Source organism: Trachinotus anak, unplaced genomic scaffold, assembly GCF_046630095.1.
Source record: "Trachinotus anak isolate AG129_WGS33_773 ecotype Australia unplaced genomic scaffold, CSIRO_AGI_Tana_v1 ptg000010l, whole genome shotgun sequence".
NCBI classification, from domain to species: domain Eukaryota; kingdom Metazoa; phylum Chordata; class Actinopteri; order Carangiformes; family Carangidae; genus Trachinotus; species Trachinotus anak.
Window position 1 is genome coordinate 24516729 of NW_027273861.1, and position 25364 is coordinate 24542092.

General features: G+C 41.7%; 4 protein-coding genes, 1 long non-coding RNA gene and 1 other non-coding gene across 10 annotated transcripts in view; 4 read left to right on the forward strand and 2 right to left on the reverse strand.

Moving 5' to 3' along the window:
• Positions 1–1356: 1356 nt before the first annotated feature.
• Positions 1357–6992, forward strand: fetub (fetuin B). Its single transcript, XM_071486348.1, has 7 exons — positions 1357–1647; positions 2553–2666; positions 2935–3022; positions 3327–3493; positions 4107–4220; positions 4669–4755; positions 5899–6992. The coding sequence occupies exons 1-7, from the start codon at positions 1432–1434 to the stop codon at positions 6637–6639; spliced, it is 1527 nt and encodes a 508-aa protein (XP_071342449.1). The 5' UTR covers positions 1357–1431; the 3' UTR covers positions 6640–6992.
• Positions 6993–9687: 2695 nt separating this feature from the next.
• LOC139626130 (fetuin-B-like) lies at positions 9688–12719 on the reverse strand. 2 transcript variants are annotated; one of them, XM_071486354.1, is made up of 7 exons: positions 12367–12564; positions 12066–12179; positions 11706–11784; positions 11272–11438; positions 10908–11021; positions 10246–10380; positions 9688–10075 (listed from the first exon to the last, which is right to left on the reverse strand). In XM_071486354.1, exons 1-7 carry the CDS (start codon positions 12562–12564, stop codon positions 9827–9829), a joined length of 1056 nt encoding a protein of 351 aa, XP_071342455.1. In that variant the 3' UTR covers positions 9688–9826. The 2 variants fall into 2 exon arrangements, with proteins under 2 accessions (XP_071342455.1, XP_071342456.1); XM_071486355.1 differs by lacking the exon at positions 12066–12179 and having other exon boundaries at positions 12367–12719.
• LOC139626131 (uncharacterized) lies at positions 11675–12523 on the forward strand. Its single transcript, XR_011692121.1, has 2 exons — positions 11675–11805; positions 12244–12523. It is a non-coding gene; the product is annotated as an uncharacterized lncRNA (long non-coding RNA).
• Positions 12720–14995: 2276 nt separating the features above from the next.
• Positions 14996–18181, reverse strand: LOC139626129 (fetuin-B-like). Of its 2 annotated transcripts, XM_071486352.1 has the most exons (7): positions 17984–18181; positions 17684–17797; positions 17325–17403; positions 16934–17100; positions 16548–16661; positions 15586–15720; positions 14996–15414 (listed from the first exon to the last, which is right to left on the reverse strand). In XM_071486352.1, exons 1-7 carry the CDS (start codon positions 18179–18181, stop codon positions 15157–15159), a joined length of 1065 nt encoding a protein of 354 aa, XP_071342453.1. In that variant the 3' UTR covers positions 14996–15156. The 2 variants fall into 2 exon arrangements, with proteins under 2 accessions (XP_071342453.1, XP_071342454.1); XM_071486353.1 differs by lacking the exon at positions 16548–16661.
• A 264-nt stretch (positions 18182–18445) lies between these two features.
• Positions 18446–25364, forward strand: part of LOC139626127 (carboxyl-terminal PDZ ligand of neuronal nitric oxide synthase protein-like) — a 178876-nt gene continuing 171957 nt past the window's right edge. Inside the window, exon 1 of one of the 3 annotated variants that reach the window (XM_071486351.1) lies at positions 18446–25279. Coding sequence is in view for 1 of the 3 variants with exons in the window: in XM_071486349.1 (XP_071342450.1) it covers positions 24920–25024 (105 nt within the window). In the remaining 2 variants the exon portion in view is untranslated. The remainder of the gene's footprint in view (positions 25280–25364) is intronic. The other 2 variants (XM_071486350.1, XM_071486349.1) reach the window with 2 other exon arrangements.
• trnah-gug (transfer RNA histidin (anticodon GUG)) lies at positions 19053–19124 on the forward strand. The gene has a single exon. It is a non-coding gene; the product is annotated as a tRNA-His (tRNA).

The window sequence follows — 25364 nt, forward strand, 5'->3', positions numbered from 1 at the left end:
TCTGTACATTTTAAAAAGAGCACTTTTGGCACACTGCATTTCCCTGCAAAAGCTCAAATATTTTGAAGTGTATTTCTGTTTGCGCCTTGAATAAGAACTGTCTTTTTTTTTTCTTTTTTTTTTTTTCAAAAACTGCAAGAAAGTGCCAGCTGAAATGTTAACATGTAGTCAGCACATGAAGTATGTTTTTCTTGTTTTAAGTGTTTAACCTTTACTTTCAAGTTTTTCAAATATGTTTTACTGATTAGCTAACATAAGAAAACGTCATTTTTGTGATAGTCTTCAGTTGTTCAGTTGTTCAACACAACAATTGCATCATGCTGTATCATTTGCATTTCATGCATTCACATATACAATATGACCTCCATCGTGACCTCCATCTGAGAATCGGTGCTTACTTCATTCAGATCAGTGTGTATGAGTCCAAACAATTCTTATATAAGTGTACCTGATAGAAGTTGCAACACAGCAGCTGCACAGAAAACATTGATTTTTAGCCTGGTGATTTCATGGACTGTTTATTTTGTTATGACAAAGGTTAACTTGATTCACTATTAGATTAAGCAAAACATTAGTACAGATGTTGATCAGTGAGGACCAAAGACTTCACAGGTGAATTTGAAGTGGAATATACCTAAAGAAGGTCGACTAAAGTAATATGTAAAAATGTCTACTCTATTTTCTACCTTCATGAAGTATTTTGAAGTCACCTTACTTAAAGCCTCCTCTGCATCTAGTATCAGCTGCTGTCTTGTAGAATAACAGGGAATTTCTAGCTGTGGTTTAAGGGCTCCCTGAGTAGAAAAGAAAATCACATCTAATCTCACAGAAAAGTACTGAATCAATGGAAAGAGTGAGGTCACTGCTGCTACATTCCTCCGTGCTTTACTGTGATATAATCATGGACTGACCCTGGAGGCATCAGTTCATTTTAACGAGGACAGTGCACACCTGACACTGCTTTGGTCAGCTGGTAGCTGGTTGTAGAGTGTTTACATCATTCTTTTAAACAGTCACTGTCTTGGCAAAGCTGGTTTCCTGAACAAGAATTAAAGAATGCCGAGAGTGGATCAAGGGATCCCCTACCCTGTCCCCACTGGTCCCAGAGAAAAGAGTATGACTGCAGATCTGATCATCTCCCTACTGATAAGCTTCATTGTGCAAGTCTGTACAGTAGCTGATTGGATAGATCAACAGATGCAGCATTCCTTGATAGGGCCGTGAGTTTTGAGAGGGGGTGGGGGGTCAATGGTTATATTTACTTTAGTTGACACATGAGGGCAGTGATTTTGTGAGTGTGTGTGTGTGTGTGTGTGTGTGTGTGTGAGAGAGAGAGAGAGAGAGAGAGAGAGAGAGAGAGTGGGTGTAACAGTTGCAGGATATAAAAGGTCACACAATCCCCATCTGGGTATCTCAACGGAGGCCTTAACCATGAAGCAGTGTGTGCTGTTGTCGCTGTTGTTGGCGCTGGGCTGCGTGCACGTCCACGCCGCACCGGTGGAGCAGGAAGGCTTGGAGCAGGGGTCATGTGAAGACGCGTCAGCGTTGGGTGCTGCAGGACTGGCTCTCACCAAGATCAACCAGGACCGGCAGGAGGGCTACATCTTCAGACTGCACCGCCTGTCCAACGTGCACATGGCAAAACATGTGAGTCACTTCAGCGAGCGCTACCATCATGTAAAACCATGTAATATTCTTAAATGCAGTGTTGTTTCTCTTTGGAAATTGACCAAGGCTGTTTAGGAGGGGAATCCCTTTTCTTTCTTTTCTAGCAGAATCACTGCCCACTACAACTCCAGTTTGTTCAGCCATTCAAACAGAATGAAGGACTAATGCCTGGAGTTAAAATAATCAGTTTGATTATCTGTCTGATTATCGTAACAGTCTGTGGCAGAATCCACATCTGTCAAACATTTCCCGTGACAGCATCAGAAACAATGGATTCCACTAAATAAATTCTCACTATCAACCAGTTACTTATTTAAAATTAACAACAAATACTGACCGTTACATTTTTCTATTACAATGTAAAGTGTGAAACATTAGGTTAAATTTGAACCAAGAGATAGCAAACTTTTTATATTGTATTTCTACACTTAAGCTGACAGATAAAAGATTATCATAACAACTGATGAAGGCTAAAATCGTCAAAATAAGATCCATGCGTCTTAAAAGAGGGAATTCTTCATGTGATTGCAGGTAGAGCTCCACCCAGAGACTCAGCTTTGTGTTAGTCCCACCTGCTGAGTCTCCACAGTGAGAGACTCGGATAATAAGAGTGTGTGAATTATATCTTAGCTGTGAAATTCATTATAAGTTAATTAAGAGTCTAATTGTTATTAATAATGTGTCAACTGATTCGTTCTGATTCTGTGAAAGATCAAGAGATACCAAGGATTACTGGAAGGGTAATGGTTGTCATGGAAACTTAGGGCTTCATTTATCATCATTTAAACAGTCACACATTTTCCCAGGATGTTACTGACTGTGATTACTGCTCCCTGTGTGTGTTTGTGTGTGCGTGTGTGTGTGTGTGTGTTTGTGTCTCACAGGGAGAGAACGGCATTGTTTTCTACCTGACTCTGGATGTTGTTGAGACCAACTGCAGCGTTCTCAGCAGGAAGGAATGGAAGGCCTGCGAGGCTCGTCCCACCCACGACACACCGGTTAGAAAACGCACACAAACACACTTTTGCATGCACACATAAATATGCACTCATAATCAGCAAAAGTCCCCATTCATTAATGTTTTACAAAACACAAATACAAGGCTTATTTTGTTTTATGTCCCAGGTTTTCTTTTCATTATGTCATCTTTTCAGTCCTGTGAAAACCTAAAAACCTAAAAATCTAAATATAGGTCAAATTATTTTGCTCATGCATGTGCAGCTCACTAAGATATTGTATGTGCAATTATTGTATTTGTCTATGCAGGTATATGGACAGTGCAAAGCTGCCATCTACATCAGTAAGGTGCACAGAGTGGTGCGTCTCTACAAATACAGCTGCACTGTCAGACCAGGTAAAAAAAATGAAATAAAAAAATACAAATACAAATAATAAAAGCAAACACAAGACCTCAGTGTTTTCTTTTAAATTCAGCTGAAATACATTGTTTAAACCAGAAAAACAGATAAGATAAATTCTGCCAGTAGAGTGACAGTTTCACATCTCTTCAGCTCTGTCTGACATGTTTGACTCTTGGTTTGAAAATGAGAAAATATAAAACTGATTTCTTTTATTTTTGATAAAAATTGCAACTCAAAATCTTCTCTAGAAATCTTGAGATATGTGCACATTTAAAAAAACCTTTTCTCTCTGCTTAGTTCCTGCAGCTAGGGTGAGTGAAACCTGTCCCGACTGTCCATCTTTAATGGCCCTGGACAATGCTGAGATTCAGAAGACTGTGTCTCTCTCACTGGAGAAGTTCAACAAGGAGAGCGGGCTGGGCAATCGTTTCGCTCTGCTCAAAGTCACACGTGCTACCGCTGGGGTAAGTTTTCCATGTGTGCAAAACACCAAGATGTCACATAACGTATTCTGAACACACAAGCCATGCAGAGAACATGGTGGCTGATACAGACAGTTATTTTGAGTTGGGGGGAGGGCGTGAATGCTCCTGAGGCTACCAACAAAACCATCTAAAGCCTTGCGGAGTTTATAGATTGTGGATAAAATCCCACAAACAATGAACTTGTAGACTGGTGGAACACATACCATTTAGGCTCAGTCCTTACCGCAGTGGCCTGGGTTCAAATCCAGCCTGGGCCCTTTGCTGCATGTCACTCTTTCACTGTCCCTATCCCAATAAAGTAAAAAAACACTGAAGAACTTGTTGCAGGAGTTGAAGAAATGCAACATGTTCACACTGTACCTATAATAATTGACTCAAACTCTCAGACCACTCCTGCAGGAAAATCCATTTTCACGAAAAGCTGACCATGAAATCAACAGTATCACCCCCACCTGCTTTTCTATTAGTCAGAAGCTCACTAACTCACTCACTTGCAACCTCAAAAACTCCCGACCAGATACATCATATTGTTATATTGCAATGCTTGTTCCTTTGCTAAAACCTTTCTGTTTGTGTCCGTGTGTGTAACCAGATGGCCATGAGGATGTATTACCATGTAGAGTACTCCATCCAGGAGACCACCTGCACCAAGAGCACAGCGGAAGAGGCAGCTGATAAGTGCCCAATCATGGAGTGCGAGTTCGCTGTGAGTCAGGACAAACTGTTATTTCACTGTATTTTTTATTTTATTTTATTTTATTTTTTGCATGATCAAATGGATTATTTTAACTTCCAGTTTAGCTGAAAAGAGACATAGGACACCTTTGTGTTTATTAATGCTTCCATCAGTTAAACATTCAGCTCATTTTCTCATTCAGCCTTTTGAGTGAAATAATTCAATTTAAGTCGGATTTTTATTATGGCTTTCTGGGTTTAGGTGAAATAAATCAGGAGATTATTTGTTTGATTTTTTTTTATAATGCTGTAACAAAAGTCCTCCCAGAGCATCCTCTTTTGCTCATAACTCTGGACCAGAATATTTTGGATTCACATCAAGTAGCAGAGGATTACTTTGAAATTTGGTAAATCCACAGGCATGACCATGCCTCTGCTCTGTCTTCTCTCTTATTTGTGTTTTCTTGTTCTCTCCTCAGCACAAGGGCTTCTGTAAGGGATCCCATTACCTGACTCCCACTGGTGACAGCGAGATCAGTGTAGACTGTGAGATCTACGAGCCTGAGGTAAGACTTACAAAGCCGACACTGTCGTACTGACTTACTAGGTTTTATTGAAAAGAGATAAATGGAAAAAGCAAACGAGAATTCTTCTGTCTTAAATGTATGAGAATTCAATTATAGCAATAATGAAATGTCATTCTATCAGTGCTGTTGACTTGAGACTTTGAGTCAAGTAACAAAAAAGACAAGGCCAAAGTAATTAACAGATGTGGTGGATCATAGGTTAGAGATGGTCAGTCGCCAGGTCAGACTGTGTGGTACTGGGCAGCTTCCAAGTATGAATGTGTGTATCTGTGTGAATTGAACAGGGAGTTCCTGTAAAAGAGAAGCTTTCTCACAATAAAATTATCCTCAATAAATAATGGTTAAAGATCCAATATTGTATAAAATGAGATTTCAATGTCTTTTTTGATGATAAAACGGGTCTGAGCTCTATATTAATACTGTGAAAGTATCAAAGCCTCAGTCCACAGAGAAATGCATACAGTCTGCATTCAGAAACTGAGCCTTAAAACGAGCCGTTAGGACTTATGTAACTCTGTGATGTCACAACAAAGCAGTCACCCCCCCCTCAGCCACGCCCCAAGCCCCATCCACCTCGACCCACCATCCAACCATGCAGGATTTGCTTTCTCTGAGTGTTAACCTGAAAATCTGCTATATTTGTATTTGATCACACAGAAATCAGTCAGCCAATCAGAAGAGAGACTCAGAGCTTCTCTTCTGATTGGCCCATCAATCTATTGTTGCTAGAGCTCCAGAGAGAAGCCTGAGGGAGGAGATTCAAACTATATTGAGATGATTTTTAATGGTTCTTAAAACAAATATATCTTCTTATGGATATCAACACTTCAAATAAAACACTGGAAAAGGGAAATATGGGACCTTGGGACCTTTGCTGAGACTTCAGTGACGTCCAATAGGCCAAAGACATTCACAGGTTGTCTTGCTGGCGTCCACGGACTGATAAAAATGTTATCACATTCTGTGATATGGCAATGGCCAAACCTACAAAGATAAGAGACTTGAGACTTGACCTGGACTTTGCCAGAAAAATGGGTGTAGTAGAAGCTACACACATGTTCAATCTAATTAATACAAATTATCCACCATTAATCACTTATGTTACTTTTCTGTGTTCTCCAGGCTGCTGAGAGAGAGAAGAAACTGCACCTGCTGGGCGGGGAGACTGACCACAGTCACACCGATACACACACACTTAGCGGCGACCATGACCAAGCACACACCGCCGACCAGGCACACACACACGACCACGTGCACGACCACACCAAGAGCCACACTGATCACGTCAAAACCGCCACGCACACTGAAGACAGCGATCACCACCACACTCACGACCACAACGTGGGTAGCGCCCACAAGCACGCTCACGATCACTCCCACGACCACGGCCACGGCCACGATCACGTGCATGCGCATCACGCCAAAGCACACAACCACAGCGGCGACTCCCCCAACCACCACCACGACTACAAGCATGCCGACGGTGTGCACACCCACGATCACGACCACGAGCTCGCTCTGGACCACGACCATAAGCATGCTCATCTGCATGAGCACGAGCACCACCACCATCACCATGATCACGACCACGAGACCACCACCCACGACCACCCAGAGGGCACAGTGAGGACGCTGCCCGCCATAGACCAGCCCATGACCCTGCCCTCCTTCCCTGATGCCCCCGTCGGTGAGGTTGGAGTTGTCCTGCCCCTCAAGCCCGACCCCCAGATCCCAGGAGAGACAGAGCCTGTAGTGCAGCCTTTCCCCACCTCAGTCTCAGCCCAGTGCGCCCCCCCAGCGGCAGGAGAAACTCTGGTGGAGAAGCTCTTTGCTGAGGACCCCATGTTCAAGCCAGCTGCATAAGGTGGTCCATGGAACTCAAGTAGAAACTGAATGGAAACTCACCCACAGGCACAGACTGCAGTGTAGTAAAAGCAGGAAAATGTAACACTTGACAAATTAATAGACAATGCAACACATCTGGATCATGTCATAAACTGAGCACATTATAAAACACCACATTAACAACATCAACCCTGTTTCTTTCCTCATTTTCTCCATGTAACAACAAAACAGCCGACCATATTCACATAGAGGAACCTTCTTCAACAGTATGGACCTTCAAATTGTCACTGCGCAATAAAGAGCAAACATTTTCTGTGTTTGTATATTATCTGTGCTTGGCTGCAAAGAATAATAAAAGATACCACAAATCATCCCCGTTTTCTTTTTTATTTTGTGTTTATTAAGACCATAGGTGGCATGGTGGTGCAGTGGTTAGCACTGTCACCTCAGAGCAAGAAAGATTCTGGGTTCAAACCCCGGGTGTGGGGCCTTTCTGTGTGGAGGCTGCATGTTCTCCCCGTGCCTGTGTGGGTTCTCTCCGGGTACATACGGCTTCCTCCACAATATGCAGATCTGGTTAATTGGGGACTAAATTGCTCGTAGGTGTTACTGTCAGTGTGAATGGTTGTTTGTTTCTATATGTCAGCCCTGTTATACACTAACGTCCTGTCCAGGTGTACCCCGCCCTCACCCAATGTCAGCTGGGATTGGCTCTAGCCACTGGTTCGTATAAACAGTATAGATAATGGATAGATGAAGACCATGGTAATCCATTTAGCCAACATCCTGTTTCTTTTCACTGTGATCTCACTATTGTTAATGCTGTCAAATGATCTTCAGATGGATTTTCTAACCAATCCATTATTCTTAGAGAAGTGCTGTTTCACGAATTTGCTGACACTGAGTACACCAAAATATGATATGAAATCAAAATATCTGTTTTAACAGGCGTTTTTGTGATCATATCCGTAACATGTGCGCCTAAAGTATATAATGTAAACAATGTATTTAAAAAGGCTGACAGAAATCTTTTCTCCTTCTTATTATATCTAAACTGATTCAGAGCTTTGAATACTGTGTGCATTTTTTTGCAGGCCTAAACTTCCTCAGTAGCCTCTTAACCACTGACCTCTCTTGTGTCTCTTTGTACAAAAGTCCTTTTACAGACCACAGAATAATCTAAATTTGTTGTTTAAATACTGTAATGAATACATTTAATAATAATTATTATAATTTTGATGATATTAATCCTGAGAAATACGAGTGCTACACCGGGACTTCAAATTTGGGTTAAACTTTGGTGAACATTGATAATAGCAAGTACTGACAAGAGCCCATAATAGAGGAACCTATCTTTGCTTAAAGCTAAAAAAAATATATATATATATATATATATATATATATTTTTTTAATGAGTTATGAGACAGGGATCAATGGTACAAACACATCTTTGAAATAATGGTGTGAGAGTCCAATAAATTTCATAGGATAGTATGAAGGTTTATTATTTATTAATTATGGCTTAAACAGAGCCCGGAAGATTCTGGCAAACCAGTTATTTTGAATTGTGTGAAATATTTACCAAAAAAGAACTGTGATATAATGCCATTTGAGACTCAGATGAGTTCACAAGATCCTACTAATTAGAATAGGTAATGTTAATATAGGTTAACTGTGGAGGAAGAAGTAAGGGTTAACTTTTTGTTGCTGTCACACTGCAAACACAACAGCAGCTGAAACTATTCACCCACTCTTGTAACATTAGCTTTACACACTCAGCAAACAGCTCTTATCTTTGGTCTGTAGCCTGTAAACACAACCCAGACCCGAGTCACTGCTGCAATCCTGGTTAGCTGCAAAAATGGGTAGAAAAACAAATGCTTTCACAGCAAAAAACTCCAAGTACAATGTGCAATAATGTGACTTATGTAGGTGATCACGGATTATGTTTGTCTGCTTGTTTGTTTTTATGGTCAGGTGAGCTCACAGGAGGTTCAATGTACTTATTACATTTTTACATAAAGAAGATGCAGTGGCCAGTTGGACAAAAGGATAAAATACCTATTGTTCTGTATTTATTTGACCCCCACCTCTGCTAAGAGTATGACATGCAAAAGACTTTATGATCTTTAAACAGATGGATTAAACTGTCTCATGAGGGCGCCCCAGTGGCTCACACGGTAGAGCGCGTACCACAAAGGCTTGGTCCTGGCCCTACCAGTCCCCCAACCTGAACAACAACACAGGTCATTTTTTCAACCCTCTGGTATGACCCATAAGAGCGTCTCCTGAAATAACACCCTTAAGGTGGCAAGCATACTGCACATTGGTTGTCATGGTTACAGTGATAAAGATGCTGACTGTATTGAGAGCACTGTTACTATAATAATACTATACTTATTACTATTAATACTATAATAATGGTCATGGCTAGTGTAGGTTTAGGAAAAGATGGTGATTTGGGTTCCTTCCTCATTCCTTCCTCAACATTAGACAATCTTTGTTGTCATGGTTACAACAATAACAACGTGGTTAACTTTGTTGAAGGGTCACGGACATAGACTGTACATAATAGAAACAACATAAACTACTACTCCCTCATGGGAATCAAAGCCTTGTCTCTTGTAACAATGTCATATGTGTTGCTGACCCATCCATCCATCCATCCCAACCTCCTCCTGACATGGACTCTGTCACCTCATATACTAAATCACATCACTTTTCCCTTTGCTCCAGTCATAATTTTGTTGGTCGCTAGATGTCACCTACCAAAAAAATGTAACTATGGGTCATAATAACCTGCTGCACAAACGACCTATGGGCTCATTTTTGACAATCTCCCACCAGGGTGAAAACAGGTGTAATGCACACTGCTGGTGATTAGAAGGTGACTGGTTATCTGTGCCTGCCTATTCATCGTCAAATCAGGTTTGCCCTGATGAAGGCTGATAGACCAAAAGCTTAGAAACTTAAGTGAAGACAACTGTGCTCCTTCACATATGTTTACATGACTAAACTTCCAAACTACCAAACAATCCCCAGGTATGGAGGAAATAATACAACATCCAGTTTTGTAAATGCTTTAATCAAACAATCAGTGTAAGGATTGTTGGTTATAACTATCTTCCCATTTTACTTCTAGGTTACAATTTCTTGTCTTTTGTGACTAAATACATCTTGCAGGAAAGATGAGCCCTCCAGCCAGTCAGAGTATTAGTTCTTCTATACCCAGATTGTGCCTGCATGGGCCGGGGCAAGAACTGGCTGCTGGGGCAGATCTGGGAGAGGCAGGCTGCTCCACCACAGTCCCAAGGGAGCCCCGTGGCCTGGAGTCTGAGCTGGGTGTGGCTGAGTGCATGTGCTCATGGGGGTGCAGGTGTGTGTGGTTGTGGTGCTGATGCTCAGTGTGCCCACTGTCTGCTTTTGCATGGGCCTGCTCCTCCACAACAGCAGCCTATAGAGGAGGAAAAAAGAAAAAGAGATGGCGTGGTCATCTGCTTGAGCTTCCACTGGGATATCAGAGATGTGGTTCATAGATTAATGGAATTACTTGTTGTTTAAAATCTTGAGGAACAGATATATTGAGACTTATTGTGTGGGTCATCACTGAATTGAAGCAGGTACCTGAGGTTCATAGATCTCACACTTCACAAATACAGAATTCCTTTCCTGAAATGAGCTGTCTTTGTTTCCAGCAGAGGGTTTGTGTACAAGCATCTCCTTACGCCTCATGTATGAGCCCACACACAAGCCTCTATGCTGAGAGAAAAGAAATCAAGAACAATTAAACATGGATTTACAACCTGTTGGCATCATGTTTTTGAAAGCAACTTTGAGCTTTCTGGCATAGCTTCGGCTATTTTCAAGGTGCATAGAGAAGGGAAAAAGCCAAAACTCCAGCAACACTTGCAGTAAACAGAAGAACTTTACTATAAGACCAGACATGTTTCAGCTTGTGGCCTTCATCAGGGTCATCACAAAACACATACACATCTGCCAATAGGGCTTCTACAAAGACAGATTAGGTATATGGTGATGTGGCTTTAGGCCAATTGTTTTCTCAGGCTGGTAGAAAAGTTCAGAGCCTGAAGTTCTTGTGTAAATTTACATGAGTGGAAATAAAAGCTGACTGTGATATACATTTTGTGTGTCCATGTCTAATGAACTCTTAGAGCCGTCCTTCATCAAGACTGTAAAACAAGTATCTAACAGCCAAATTGCATGTCACTGTAATTTCACATCCAGCAATCAAGTATTCCCACTACATCTGTGTGCATGTTACTCACGGCAAACTGGCAGTCCATAGGTGGGCAGCTGCTCAGTTCACTGGCATCTGTTTTATTTGAACACACTGTCTCCACAATGGTGAACTCCACAAAGTAGGATGGACCAAACACCCACTGACACAAAGTACACAAAGACACAATGTAATAATAATGCAAGTGTTAGTATGCAAATTACTTAAATCATGAAGTATACAAATGGTTAATGGTTGGGAAGGCATCTAATTTAATCAAGATTTCTAAACCATTACTTCCTCACTGAGATGATTATGACCAAATATCATCAATCTGATAAATGTGTTACACATCGCTGCCACATTTAACAATGAGTCACATTGGTTAAATGATTACTTAATTATCTTTTAACCTGTGAACTGGCTTTTGTGATGTTTTCCAGAGTGAAGTAGTTGGCCAGACGGCTCTCTTCGTTGAACCTCTGCAGGGAGAGATTGGCTGTCTCCTTGACAGCGGGCTCATCCAAATTAACAGCTGTGGGACAGTCCGGGCACCGACGCCCAATTGCACTAGCAGGAACTAAACACAAGGACCAACAGGGTCGAGGTCAATGGGACGTAGCTGAGGCAAAAGTTGATGTTGAGGATTGAACCCACCCAGACAGAGTGACAGGTACTTCTTCTCTAACCTCCATCCTTCAGCATCTCTCTCTCTCTCTCTCTCTCTCTCTCTCTCTCTCTCTCTCTCTCTCTCTCTCTCCCCCTCCCTCTCTCTGTTTACTTGCCTTATGGTGGTATTTTTTGGGACAGAGAACATTTACAGAAAGAAGAAACAACATTTATCTACCTTCATGAAGTACACAGGAGTAGCTTTGAAGTTTGACGTGAGTGTCGACAAAAGCAGATACCTCACACTCTCCATACACCTGAAGAAGACAAAGACACAGGTACAGGAGCAGACACATGCGCACACTGGCAGCCAGGCCAACAAAAACTCAGAGTTTTGTGTTTTTTTTAACCTGTGAAATGATCTAATACAAATAACATTTGCAAACAATAAACAAAACTCAAATTTTGTATCTCAAATCATGTTTAAAAAGCAGATTGTGTTATAGTTTGGCCTTGGGATGAGCTGAAGTCGATTGTGGCCCACAAAAAAGCACTAACTGTGTTGAACCTAAAGAGTGAAGATACACCATGTACTTACTGGAGATTCACTAATATGTCTCACTCTACATTGTTTCCAGGGTGTTCTGCTGATGATGTGGCATTTGGTCTCAATGACATCAATGGTCAGATTGTAGAGCGACCCATCTTTGTCCTGAACACACAAACAGGCACACTCACATATTTTAATACTAATTTTTTTTTTCTTCTTTTTTTAGGCTCTGCACACATGCTGCTGGTCCATCCACCCTCTTTCTGCAAATATTGTTGCATTTTTCAAGATGCAAGATGGTGCAGAACCCCCTTCATGTTTTTGTGCATGCATACGTGTATACCCTCACCTTTTCAGGAGTGTGAGAGAGGTCGTACAGTCTGTTGAGGGACAAGATGTATCCATTTGTCCGGTCCTGGTTGATCTGCTCCAGAACCTCCTCTGCCACTCTCACTGCCTCAGAGCTGTTGCAGCCTGGAGGGTCTGGACTGGCTCTTCCCTCCTGCTGCAGCAAAGCCACACATAGCACCAGCAGGTACACACTCATCCTCTAACACACACTCTGAGGCCAATAAGAACCTTAATTTCACCCAGCTGAAATGCTGAAGCCTACCCTGGTAGATAATTTAACATTCAGGCTTATAAATGCCCTGGCCTGTAAATCTCCCTCTGTGAGACCTGTAATCCTGGTTTTTCCTGACAGGGTTTGGACAGACATGTGAGGCTCATGGTGGACTTTCCCCTGTCTCCCAAAAGATGAGCAAACAGCTGCTATCTGCTGCTCTACAGGTCAATGGCTGGCTCAGACTGATTCAAAGGTCATAATGCACTGGGGAATAGGGGAAATTAATTGAATCATTAAAAGCTCCTCAAATACAGCACAGCTCATTTTGATAGACTGATAAATAAATAGTACTTTATTGTTCCTAAAGGTTTGTAGCTTCGTCGTAGTAAATTTCCCTATTTTTCGCGAAATGGGATTTGAAGAAATCTTGTTCCACCTGCAAAGGAAGACATTTGCAAATACTGTATGAACTAGATCAAAGATCCAACAATTTTACAAGTCCTGCTGTGGGGACATATCTTAACCAAGTGACTGCAATGGTGTACTCCTGAAAGTTGTAAAAGCATTTCTCCATAATAGGAAGCAAACCCTTGAAACATATGCTGTCCTTGATGATGGTTCACAACGTACCATTCTGCTGCTCAGTATATCCACCTGAATGGTAAAAGTAAGAAATTATTACTCAGAACTGTTCATCAAGATGTTTTTGTTTTTTTACTTTCTAATTCATTCAGATCTTTCCTGTCACATACCCTAAGAAGACTGTCACAGTCAAACATGCCTTTAATGCAAGTCAGATCAATTCAGACTATTCTTATCCTGTAACATCCCTTCAAAGAAAATAAAATCACAGAAGAATCTTGGTACATTCTTCATCATATGGTAACGCATAACAACAAAGATTGCATAGTATTTGACTGCTCATTCACTTTCCAAAGAAAATGCCTTAACAAGTACCTATTACCAGGACCAATCCTTGGGCTGTCAGTCCTTGGTGTGCTGCTGCGCTTTGGGGAACATGCTGTGGCAGTAAGTGGTGCCACATGCATGTTCCACTAAATTAATCTCCTACCTCAAGAAAGGCCTCTTCTTCGATTTCAAAGGTTTGACGTAAATAAAGATGCTCCCCCTTCAGTGTACCAATGGCAGGTTCTTCCTTTTGGTAACACTTGTAATCCCTGCTATATGATTTATGCTCTGCAAAGGTACAGAGCATAAATAAAAGAAAGATGCGCAGTATTCAGTAACCCAATGTTTCTATGACATTTACCTCCAAAGCTTTCCCTCATCAGTGACAGCTCAAATACTCCTTGACAAACTGAGACCTACCCTTTTGGCAGGGGGCTTTGACCTCCACCAGTGGGCGAGCAATGATCCCTCTGTGATCAGCCATTTACCATCCAAAGCAAGGTCTGAAAACAGTGAACTCTGGCTCTCTGAAGATTGGACTGATCCCTAAGTGTGTACACTGGGATTGCTGTGGAACTGCAAACCCTACCTTTTCAAGTACAAATACAGAATCTTGGAAGCACATTCCATAACAATGCGACACATCTACAGAGTTCTTGCTCATCTCGATGATCCATTAGGCTAACTCTTACCTTTCACAGCTGGTGCAAAAATTCTGGTTCAATAGCTTTGGATAAAAGAGTGGGAATGGGATGATCCCCGTCCTCCACATGACCTCCTAACAGCTTGGAAATCCAGGGAAGAAGAACTCCATTATCTTCATCAAGTCACCATCCCTCGCTGTTATACTTCTGAGAGTTGAACTTCATACTAGTTTGTTCATGCATCTCCCCAAAATGTCAGTTGTTCATCAGATGAACCCCATGATGATCAAGCAAAGTTGAGAAAGTTTTACTTCTGTGTTGCCATCAATACCATTGCTAATATTCCAAACACCAACAGTTTCAAGATTTACCAAGACCATCTGGATGTTACTACCTGATCTCTCTCCAGTGTAAATCCTTCTGCAGCTGACTACCTTAAAGCAGACCAGGATCGCCTATGACAAGCACAGAGTGATAGCTTTGGTGAGGGTTGAGCCTACCTCCAATTACAAACCACTTCCTCCATATAGTCACTTCAACAGTTCAGATCTTGGAGAGGAACACCAAGTGAGTTCTTATGTGATATAGGAACCAACTTCAAGGGAGGTAACAACTGATAGACCAAAAGCTTTGAAAGTGAAGACACTGCATGAATCTAAGTGTGTGAAATCTTTGCAATTATTTAGGACTCAGAAAAAAGACATAAACCAGTGGTATAAATATTGATGTAAAAGGGTTTTCAAAGTCTGACAGCACACCCTCAGAAAAAACTGAGACCACTGTGCTCCTTCACATATGTTTGCATGACTAAACTTCCAAACTGCCAAACAATCCCCAGGTTGGGAGGAAATAATACAATGTCCAGCTTTGTAAATGCTTTAATCAAACAATAAATGTAATTTGATTATTTACAAGGATTACTGTTGGTTATAACTGTCTTCCCATATTTTACTTCTAGGTTACAATTTCATGTCTTTTGTGACTAATTACATCTTGCAGGAAAGATGAGCCCTCCAGCCAGTCAGAGCTTAGGTCTGTCTATACCCAGATTGTGCCTGCGTGGGCCGGGGCAAGAACTGGCTGCTGGGGCAGATCTGGGAGAGGCAGGCTGCTCCACCACAGTCCCAAGGGAGCCCCGTGGCCTGGAGACAGTGAGGTCTGAGCTGGGTGTGACTAAGTGCATGTGCTCATGGGGGTGCAGGTGTGTGTGGTTGTGGTGCTGATGCTCAGTGTGCCCACTGTCTGCTTTTGCATGGGCCTGCTCCTCCACAACAGCAGCCTACAGAGGAGGAAAAAGAGAGAGAAAGTGTAGCGGACTGCTTGAGCTTCCACTGGGATATCAGAGATGTGATTCATAGATTAATGGAATTACTTTGTTGTTTAAAATCTTGAGGATCAGATATATATTTAGTCTTATTGTGTGGGTCATCACTGAAGTCAAAGCAGGTACCTGAGGTTCATAGATCTCACACTTCACATCTACAGAATTCCTTTTCTGAAATGAGCTGCCCTTGTTTCCAGCAGAGGGTCTGAATACAAACTGCTCCTCAAGCTCCATATGAGAGCCCAAACAGGAGCCTCTGTGCTGAGAGAAAAGAAATCAAGAACAATTAAGCATGGATTCACAATTTTGTAGCATCTTGTTTGAAAGCAAAGTAGAGGTTTCTGGCACAACTTCAGCTACTTCCACAGTGCAGGGAGAAGGCAAAAAGTCGAAGGGGGTGAAAAAAACTCTTAAAGTAAACAGAAGAACTTTACTAAAAGACCAGACATGTTTCAGCTTGTGGCCTTCATCAGGGCCTTGACAAAATACGTCACAAGCAACATTTAAATAGGGTAATTATGCAAACATATACATATCTACCAATGGCACTTCTAAAAGATGGGTTGGGCATAAGGTGATGTGGCTTTAGGCCAATCGTTGTTTCAGGCTGGTAGAAAAGTGAGAGTAATGTCCAAAAGAGGACATGGGTGGCACCATATTTAGTTTAAAACTTAGAAAAGTGCACCAAGGGGATGGTATGTGAGTTTATATAAAAGAAACCTTGCCTCATAATGTGGCAATTGGCATGGCATAGGCCCACTTCAATAATAATAAAGTTATTCTGTATATGGCAAGTGTTGCTGGAGATTTGACGTCTTTATGCATCTTGTTGCAGCCATAAAAGATTCAGCAGTGAAGTGTAGTTTGGATGGAAGCAAGGTGATGTGCACAAGCAACATCTCCCAAAAAGTCATTTAAAAAGTGATAAATTAGCTTTTGAGGCCTGAAGGTCTCAGGGACGTTTCACATCCAGCAATCAGCCTTTTTGGTGTTTGCCACTTGTTAAGCTTTAAACTTTAGCCCTGTTTGTGCTGAGTGAGTCTTATTCATTCAAATATTCCCACTACATCTGTGTGCATGTTACTCACGGCAAACTGGCAGTCCATAGGTGGGCAGCTGCTCAGTTCACTGGCATCTGTTTTCTTTGAACACGCTGTCTCAACAATGGTGAACTCCACAAAGTAGGATGGACCAACCACCCACTAATACAAAGTACACAGAGGCATTATGTATACACACGTACATGCACTTGTGTTAGTATGCTTAACAGCTGCAAATTACTTAAATCATTAAGTATAGAAATGGTTAATGGTTGGGAAGTCAAGTTTTAGATTCAGTCAAAATTTCTAATCTTGTACTTCCACATTTAGATAATTATGCCCAAATATTGTCAATCTGATATAATTGCTACACATCGCTGCCACATTTAACAATGAGTCACATTGGTTAAATGATTACTTAATTATCTTTTAACCTGTGAACTGGCTCTTGTGATGTTTTCCAGAGTGAAGTAGTTGGCCAGACGGCTCTCTTCGTTGAACCTCTGCAGGGAGAGATTGGCTGTCTCCTTGACAACAGGCTCGTTCAAATTATCAGCTGTGGGACAGTCCGGGCACACATCCACCACTGCAGTTGCAGGAACTAGGATCAATAGGGTAGAGGTCAATGGGACGTAGCTGAGGCAAAAGTTGATGTTGAGGATTGAACCCACCCAGACAGAGTGACAGGTACTTCTTCTCTAACCTCCATCCTTCAGCATCTCTCTCTCTCTCTCTTGCTTTATCCAAATGTATTCTACTTCACTTTGCCAAATTGTTCACTTGCGAGAATATTTAGAGAAAGAAGAAACAACTCCAATTATCTACCTTCACGAAGTACACAGGAGTAGCTTTGAAGTTTGACGTGAGTGTCAACAAAGGCAGACACCTCACATTCTCCATACACCTGAAGGACACAAACACACATGCGCACACTGGCAGTCAGGCCAACAAAAACTAAACTCAGGGGTTCTTTTGTTTTGCATTTTTTACCTGTGAAATGATCTAATACAAATAACATTTGAAAACAATAAACAAAACTCAAATTTTGTATCTCAAATCATGTTTAAAAAGCAGATTGTGTTATAGTTTGGCCTTGGGATGAGCTGAAGTCGATTGTGGCCCACAAAAAAGCACTCACTGTGTTGAACCTAAAGAGTGAAGATACACCCCCATGTGGTACTTACTGGAACATCACCAATATCTCTGATTTCACATTGTTTCCATGGTTTCCTGCTGATGATGTGGCATTTGGTCTCCATGACATCAATGGTCAGTTTGTAGAGAGACCCATCTTTGTCCTGAACACACAAACAGGCACACTCACATATTTTAATACTAAATTAGTTTTCTTCTTTTTTTAGGCTCTGCACACATGCTGCTGGTCCATCCACCCTCTTTCTGCAAATATCGTTGCATTTTTCAAGATGCAAGATGGTGCAGAACCCCCTTCATGTTTTTGTGCATGCATACGTGTATACCCTCACCTTTTCAGGAGTGTGAGAGAGGTCGTACAGTCTGTTGAGGGACAAGATGTATCCATTTGTCCGGTCCTGGTTGATCTGCTCCAGAACCTCCTCTGCCACTCTCACTGCCTCAGAGCTGTTGCAGCCTGGAGGGTCTGGACTGGCTCTTCCCTCCTGCTGCAGCAAAGCCACACATAGCACCAGCAGGTACACACTCATCCTCTAACACACACTCTGAGGCCAATAAGAACCTTAATTTCACCCAGCTGAAATGCTGAAGCCTACCCTGGTAGATAATTTAACATTTAGGCTAACAAATGCCCTGGCCTGTAAATCTCCCTCTGTGAGACCTGTAATCCTGGTTTTTCCTGACAGGGTTTGGACAGACATGTGAGGCTCATGGTGGACTTTCCCCTGTCTCCCAAAAGATGAGCAAACAGCTGCTATCTGCTGCTCCACAGGCCAATGGCTGGCTCGGACTGATTCAAAGGTCATAATGCACTGGGGAACAGGGGAAATTAACTGAATCAAATAAAAGCTCATCAAATACAGCGCAGGTCATTTTGATAGACTGATATATAAATAAATAGTACTTTATTAATAGAACTGAAAACCCACTGCGTGTTTTGGTCGTCAGGTACATTGTGAAAAGTGTGTTGCTTGCTTCTTACTACAGCTTTGTCAGCTTGGACAACAACAGCTACAAAAAAATCTATGAGTCATGGTGATAACAAAGATCATAAATTACTAACTCTGCAAAAAGTAACAGCAGCATAATCCACTTCCCCACTGTCCGTTTGTATGGTAACCTTTCGAAGACTGGTGTCTGTTTTGTGGTTAATGTGGATCAAGATGGTACACAGTGACAGTATGACACTTAGTTTTAAAAATAGTATATTTTATAGTAATATTTTTTCTAAGCCCGAATGCAAAAAAAAAATTAAAAAAAAATAAAAAGTCACCCTTAGTCAAATCACAACTACGATTTAGCTTCAGAGCATGAACAGAGAAACAAATGTTTTTATTTCTGTCCCTACACACTGCTCTGGATCAGCTGTCGTCCCCTGTTCTCCGGTCCCGCGGACAGCTCGCCGTGATCGTATAGTGGTTAGTACTCTGCGTTGTGGCCGCAGCAACCCCGGTTCGAATCCGGGTCACGGCAGGTTTTTGAGGAGCGCCGGGGCAACTGCTCCATGTCAGACAGACTGTGGAAAATACAAAGGCACACAACAGCGGACAAAGCTGCCGAAAGTCCACTAAATCGCATCCACGGCAACGACGTGATGCTCTTGAACCTGTGTGAACACCACAGGATAAGAATCGGCTGATTCGTACACACACAGTCTGCGTGGATGTAGCCCTATGTAACATATTGAGGTGGGATTTCTGCAAATGCAGTCCAACTATATATTCTTCTCAGGTTCAAAAATTCTTCATCCCATTGTTTTGATTTGTATCTCCTTCCACACGCTTCAACATAGAAACTCCATTCAAACTTTAAAATGTTCATCTCAATTAGGACATTATCAGATGTAGGCCTATTCAGTTTTTTTGCAACATTTCATTCTTTCCAAAAGTTTTTCTGACATCTTTTCCCATTAAGATGAATGAACAGAGTTTTCAAAATTTCCAGTTTCACGTCTGTCTTCTGTCAAACAATTTCACCAAGATATAACTAAACGGCCTAATTGTGCAGACACATATTTTTATAAATAGACATTGTTTTGGTCAGAGAAGCTGATTGATAAAAATTCTGAACTTCACCTTGTGTCCACATGGTGTCACTCTTACTTTTGCTTTCACTTCACTGAATTTGCAACTAAAGTTTGATCAGATGTAATATGGTCTATAAGATGAGGTTTGACTTTTTATCTTATGTATTTTTATCACAAAAATAAATATGGTCCTGCCAGAAATATAGAATAGACTTTTGATTGGAAAATACAGAGAAATACTGGGTACGTCCACATCTTGAGGCTTGTGAAAATTGTTTAAATGAGCTCACTGGAGTAGGAAAGTTACGGTTCATGTCCATGCTAAGGTCATCTGTGAGCATTATAAGTCAAAAAGGCTGCAAACCACTGGTTGTTTTTATTGTTCTGAACTGTTAATTTAAAACCAATACTTTTCTCCTTTTGCAATGAAAGCTGGGACATTCATGTCCCCCTCAGGATGAACTTTAATAACTCTGGTGACCCCCTGATTTTCCATCAGACTCAGCTGTCTCATGTGTTAATTAGCAAATGTTAGGATGCTAACTTCTCAAGCCTCTAATGGATGGTGCACCTAAGCCATTAAACTTCTCTACAGTCCAAACGTTTTGTCATAAATAAAGCATTAAAATGGATTCAATAAGTACAGCAATATGATTAGTGTTGTAGATGTCGGTTGCTAAAAGTTATTAGCGAGCCCTCTGGAGTCTAATTTAACCAAACATCTCTGTGAAGGGATCCTCTTTTTCAAACATATCAGCTGTCTAAACTCTAAATTTTAATAACATTAAACTGAGGTATTCAAGTGAGTACTATGCTGAACATGCTTCCTTTTGACTGTACCCTCACATTTCCATTTTGGTGCCTCAACAAACACACAAACAAAGAGTCATTTAGCTACACTCCAAGCACATTACTTAAATGAAACTGGGTTGTATAAGTGTGTACTCTAATCAAATCATTTTTCAGCTTGAAGCACTTGTTGTCTGTCCCGCTGTTTCCCTTCTTGTCTGTCAGCTCTCCAGGAGAACTCAGTCTAGTCCTCATGTTGTGTGCCCCACATTCTTTAAAAATCGCCATTACTAATTCAGTTTAAGAAGCTCTCAAAATGTGTGTGTGTGTGTGTGTGTGTGTGTGTGTGTGTGTGCGTGTGCGCAGTGTTGTACACACACAGTCACTAGTGTGTGCTTGCAGTTGCTTGTGGCTGAGATAAATGCCACAGGGAGGATAAGCAAGGTTCAGCACTTCTGCTGACACACTGACCTCATATTGAATGCAGCTGGCACCAAAAGGAAATATTACCTCTATTTCACACTGAAACACAAACTAGGTGTGTTCAAGAGAAAAGAGAGAAAAATCCAGGTTTTGGATGTGAAAAATGTCAGTTTAGTGTGGACACAGACAAAGATGAGTTTTCAGATCGAGCCAGATTACTGTGAAAATAGGCCCAGACTTCCTGAGCTAGCTTCGTGTAGCTCTTCGTGGACTCATTTGAACCAAGTGGGACCGCCATGAACACAAATAAGAAAGAACAAAATAAATACGATTAGTACAGTAGGTAGTGATTCTAGCAGAACTCTCAGCTGCCTAAAACAAAGTGAAAATGTTAACTCTCTCTTCACTGTGCTAATTTTTTCATCATACTTTAAAGGCCCCCCGTGTAATTTTCTTGTATACAAATTATGTTATGTTTACATTCAGTGTTTCACTCCAAAACCCACTGCATATATCCTCCAGGTCCAACATAGAGGTCCATTTCCATATAAACGTTCCAGGGCTGACTTTTCAGGCTTGTATTGTTTACGTACTGTACATGTTTACTTAGGCTGGCAACTGCTGTCTTTCTCGTCTGTGCTCTCATATTGCTCCAGTCTATCGCATGTTACCACCTCAGATGATCAATAAGTGGAACAGTGTGAAAGTGTTCGTTGTCAGTTGCATTAGAAACAAAAAATGCGGTAGACAGCAACTCATGCTGCTACCTCTCTTCCCTCTTCTATGGACCGAAACAAGGGACACTGTAAACCAGTTACTTATAACATAGACTGCATTGTCTCATTTTTCTACAATATATACTGTATGTCGTCAGAATACTTGAAACATGCTAAAAATTCTACTTCAAATGGTAGAAAATAATGCACTTTGGGGCATGCAACACAAAACCTGAGGATTTGCAGATGCAAATGTCGGGATTACACACCTTGTTAACACAGACACCCATGAATATCAGCCATCCATTCTTGTTCTAAACCTCCTGTTTTATTCAGTTTCTTGGGATGCTGAAAGCTATCCCAGCATGCACTGGGCAAGAGGCCTTGTGCACCCAAGACACATAAGCAATGTTAAGCTTGACACAGTTCACCTCAAACAGTAACAATTTTACCGTATCCTCTAACCTTAAGGAAGCACTTCTTTAAACCTAACCGAACCTCGACCGCTCCACAACATTAACTGCCTGTTTATTACTGTTACCATGACAACAAAGGTCTAGTACACCTGCTGCTGGTATATTCCTATGGGTCCTATGTGTCTGAGCCTAAGGACAAGTGACCTATATGGTCAATTAGGTGGGAGGACTTGTTGAGAACACAGTATTACAGCCAGGTTTTGCTACATGGCTTTGAAATCCTTGCCTGTTGCCTTTTGTCTTTTAAAATGAACAGTGCTTTTTTTGGCATACTGCTTACCAAGATCTACTTCATGAAGGCAGTGTATGCTTTAAAATCCAAAACCCTAATCAAAAGATCACATGTATTTGAAGACCAGGCAGGGATTAGATTGCTCTCTATCCCTTTTAAGAGCCTTAAGAGCACTTGGGGTCCCGGAGCGGGGAACTGGTTTTATTCAGCAATAATTCCTCATGCAGTGACAGCAGCTGTTCTTGTCTGCCATCTAGTTCCTTTGCTGTCACGAGGGTAAGAAAAATAGTGCAATACAGCAGTTAAATGGAGATATCCTTGAAATATCTATCTATAGAATAAACTGTGGCAATAATATGAGTACTGTGTGGGCCTCATTGGCAATGTGCTTGAAAACCTGAGGCTTAGATATTTAAAACCTGGAACATTTTGCTTCTAGTCATTTTGTCTGTCTTCAGTTGCTAAATGGGGAATTAATTTTGATGAATGATGATCTTTATGTTTTAATTTGACTGTATTAAGTGAAGCAAAGCAATGATCAAGAGGAGGACTGACAAAATCTAGTAGCCAGATCCCAGTTTTGAACCCAAGAAGAGTAAATCATGTGCAGCATCCTCCTGCTATAAGCCCTCAGGTCACCATTAGCAGCAGTGCTTGATATATTTCTGAAGAGGTAGTGAGAATGTGAATTACTGCTGCCCCACTTCCCCTTCCCTCCATGCCTGGGACCACCTTGAGGGGAGTGCTGCATCTTTACTCCCAGGGTGATGCAGATGGTCTGTGCATTATACAACATGACAACTGCATTAAACATGAACACGGCTCGAGTGTGCATACTGACCACGCACCAGTGTGGTTTGTGAAAGGTCTTCATACTGGAGATGCTTTCACAGAATGTGCGGAGAATGCTCAGCGTGGAGAATCTCAAACACTTCTTTTTCTAGCATTGTTCAGTATCTTAAAATGTATTCCTGACCCTTGCTGCTGCAATTCTGAATCAGTGTTATGTTTGTTAAGTAGGCGACAGTTTTGATATTACAGAACCCACAGACGCTTGAACAGCTCTTTATTATTAATCTTTGTGATTGTTGCATGAGCATACTTGTTATAACCTCTATGGCCTCAGGTCATTTTTGCTGTTTTGCCTTGCATTCAGAAATGAATAGAAGTCCTTACCTAAAAGCTACTTGAGCTTTTCATATTAAAATGAAGGTTAAAAAAATGCCTTTAATCCTTAAACATTCAAGGATTTAAGTGGGTTAATTTTATGTGTCTGCCAGAGAAAGAACAGATAAATCATATCATTTCTTATTACATTTTCATCTTTTATAATATCTCTACAGGAATTCCTTGTATCCCAGGTAGGTGCTAGCAGATATGGCCACTAGTTGGTAGCCTCGCTCTTTTTATTTAATTCAGAAGCACAGATTTGTGATTAATATACAACCACCTCACCTGTAAAACCATGGCAACATTTCTTGTTCTCATTTACTTCCTGGTGTGCAAGGAGCAACCTCATCTTCTAGCCAGTATCATAGGTGATGAATAAAGCACACATTTTCTGACGTAGTGTTGTTTTTCAGTCAAATAGAGGCTCTTCCTTTTGCATTTTTATTTTCCCAGTGTGCATGTTGTGCTTAGAAACGTTGCAAGTTAATGTATGATTTCTGTTACTAACAAAGCCAGAGTTTACAGAATAGAAATGTGAGTGTATAGTAGGCTACACCACGCCTTAGTTTGGAGGAGTGACATTCAGGTTTTCCCTGTGTGTGTGTGTGTGTGTGTGTGTGTGTGTGTACTTGTACTTGCTACACAGTGAGGACCAAAAAAAGTATTTTACTAACAGAGTGAGGACATTTTGGGAAAGTGAGGACATTTTGGCCGGTCCTCACTTTTTGAGACACCTTCAAATCACATTTTGAAGGTTAAGACTTGGTTTTAGAGTCATGGTTAGAATTAGGTTTAGGTTTAGGTTAAGGTTAGGGTCAGGCTTAGGGAATGCATTATGTCAATGAGTGTCCTCACAAAGATGGAAGTACAAGTGTGTGTGTGTGTAAAAGAGGCAGGGCAGGAGGGGGCAGGTACCAACTTTGGGCCCCGCCTCCACAGAGCCACGGTGAGCCTGTGTTCCAATGGAAACAGGTGGGATCCCCGTACTCCTCCAATCACACCCTCCCTCTGTGCGGAGGGGAGCTCTGTGTGGGGGGGTGTGTGTGTTTGGGGGGGGGGGGGGTCAGGACAGGAGGCAGGACCCAACCAACTTCCACACTCACCACTGGAAAAGTCGGGAAAACACACTTGCCCCGCTCCCGGCATGTCTCTGTGTCTGCTGGCCTGCGTGTGTTTTTGACGCTAGTACGGTGAACCTTACCGGGGCGGCAGGTCGCCGGAGCGCTGGTGGAGCAGTTGCCGCCACTTGTCCGCTGTTGAAGGCGGTGTAACAGCCTCACGGTGCCGGGACGGTTCGCTGCCACGGAGAACATGAACTGACTTGGATTTGTGATTGTTTTCTCCCGGATTACCCGCTGTTCAACCGACCCGGGCCGCTTCCCGTTGTCGCTCTCTCGGTTCGTCTGGCTGTGTGGGAAGTATTAAATACTTTGAAAATGCCTGGAAAAACCAAGTACAACCTCGTCGATGATGGACACGATTTGAGGATCCCGTTGCACAACGAGGAAGCTTTCCAGCATGGGATCAACTTCGAGGCAAAGGTGAGTCGACGAGCAACTTTTAAACGCACACGGTTCAAGCCGTTAACGTCTGATTCAAACCGAATTCACCAACGTCTACATTCAAATGACGCGTTTTTGACCGTTTGTCTTCGTTAGCCAACGTGAGTCAAACGTTTAACGCTAACACTGCTGGGGGAAGCTACCGTATCCAAAACCCGCTGCTAAAATAACCGAGATAACGACCTTTTCTGAAACCGAAATGTAATCCTGCAAGAGATCTGACTGGCAGGTAAAGTAAGTTAAAGCTAGTGGAGAATTGTGCCGAGTTAATCAGTTATCTTAAGCGAAAAACTGAGTGAAAGCTAATTAGCGATCTAGT